Raw genomic sequence first — 1416 nt, forward strand, 5'->3', positions numbered from 1 at the left:
CTCAGTGAGCGCCGTCGGCGACGTTCCGCACATTTGATCATCCAAATATGTTACCAGGATGGCATTATTACCCGGATGTTAGGATGGCTGTGGCGAATTGATTCCCGGATACAAGTGCTTTCGAACAAGCGGAACTTTATATGTAGCACTTATCTTTCCTCCGCTTCCCGAGCTGGAACTATTCTCACGAGTGATAATAAATACCACGTGATTTTTAGCCAGTCCGAGTGGATTTCTCGAAGTAAACTTGAGACACGACGTGTTTTGGTCAGCCGCTTTGTCTGTTCCCGTCGTGTCGCACTCGCAGTCGATCACTACTTGCGGACACATCTTTGCAATGCTCACGGGGGAAAAACTCAACCGAGTGAGTCAAATCGGCTGCCTTGCGTTTACACACAGCCTCTATCCAATAGTATCCCCCACTGAAAGCTTCGTGCCATTTCGACAAATAAATATGCAAAGCCGCAGCAGCTCCCATATCCCAATTGCCACAGCGAGTCCACTGAACAATGCTTTGGATTCGACGTCAAAATTGCGTTAGCGTGGAACATGTGTTGCAGAGGCTTAAAGTGTGTTCTGAGGCCAATATCAACGCGAGGATTGCTTCTGTCTCAATATCTCAAAAACGAAGATTTCGTCTAACAAGAGGTTTACCATGGAAGCTCCGGAAAGTCCATCTCCTAAACGGTAGGGCACTAGTACATTTTCACACCTTGAATAAGAGATCTCAGTGCCATCTTGCAATCCGATTGAACTTGGTTTTGTGCCACCACTTCGTCCCCAAATAATGGCTATGGGAATAGGTTCTGGTTGAGTAGGGTACTGATTAAATGGCCCATCAGTTCACCTCTATGAAGACTCAGGATTTCTAGATCAAGTTACATGGCCATTGTCCTATTCTGCGGATGCGCAGTGAAGGCACAAGATGACAGTCTAGCGAAATCCCGTGACAGAAACCATGTTGCCACAAGAGATGTGATCCAAAGGCACTCAAACAGAAAGTCGAAAATGTATTTTAAAAGCAAAATTATGACCGCGACTCAAGTCTGCGACTTGGACGAACTTGAAAAGTCCCATGTCGTCAATATATACATTATACACCATTCCGTCATGTCACCCTTGTCTATAGCCAGCCAGCCAATCTGCAGATGCTTAGCCGTTAGTAAAATAGGAACTTATATTTGCTTAAAATACTTGGTAGTTCCCGAGGCCCGATGTCGAGAAGGAAAGTGGCATTCTGATGGGCCTGCATACTAGTCCAGCATAAAGAACTCTGAATGCCCTTCAAGAGAATCTAATAGCACTGTTGAGACGGATGATGGTTGAGAGCAAGGAGCGAGAATAATAACATATTATTCTAGACTCGTAACGTCTAGAATATATACGAAAGGATTTACTTCGTATGAAAATATGCGT

General features: G+C 44.8%; 1 protein-coding gene across 1 annotated transcript; it reads right to left on the bottom strand.

The window, feature by feature from the left end:
* Positions 1-1040: 1040 nt before the first annotated feature.
* FIBRA_08386 (uncharacterized protein) lies at positions 1041-1236 on the bottom strand (the record flags this gene model as incomplete). Its single annotated transcript, XM_012330029.1, has 2 exons — positions 1041-1142; positions 1195-1236. The coding sequence occupies 2 exons, from the start codon at positions 1234-1236 to the stop codon at positions 1041-1043; spliced, it is 144 nt and encodes a 47-aa protein (XP_012185419.1).
* Between the last annotated feature and the right edge of the window lie 180 nt (positions 1237-1416).

The sequence above is a fragment of the Fibroporia radiculosa genome, assembly GCF_000313525.1.
Source record: "Fibroporia radiculosa TFFH 294 genomic supercontigs, scaffold98378, whole genome shotgun sequence".
Classification (NCBI taxonomy): Eukaryota; Fungi; Basidiomycota; class Agaricomycetes; order Polyporales; family Fibroporiaceae; genus Fibroporia; species Fibroporia radiculosa.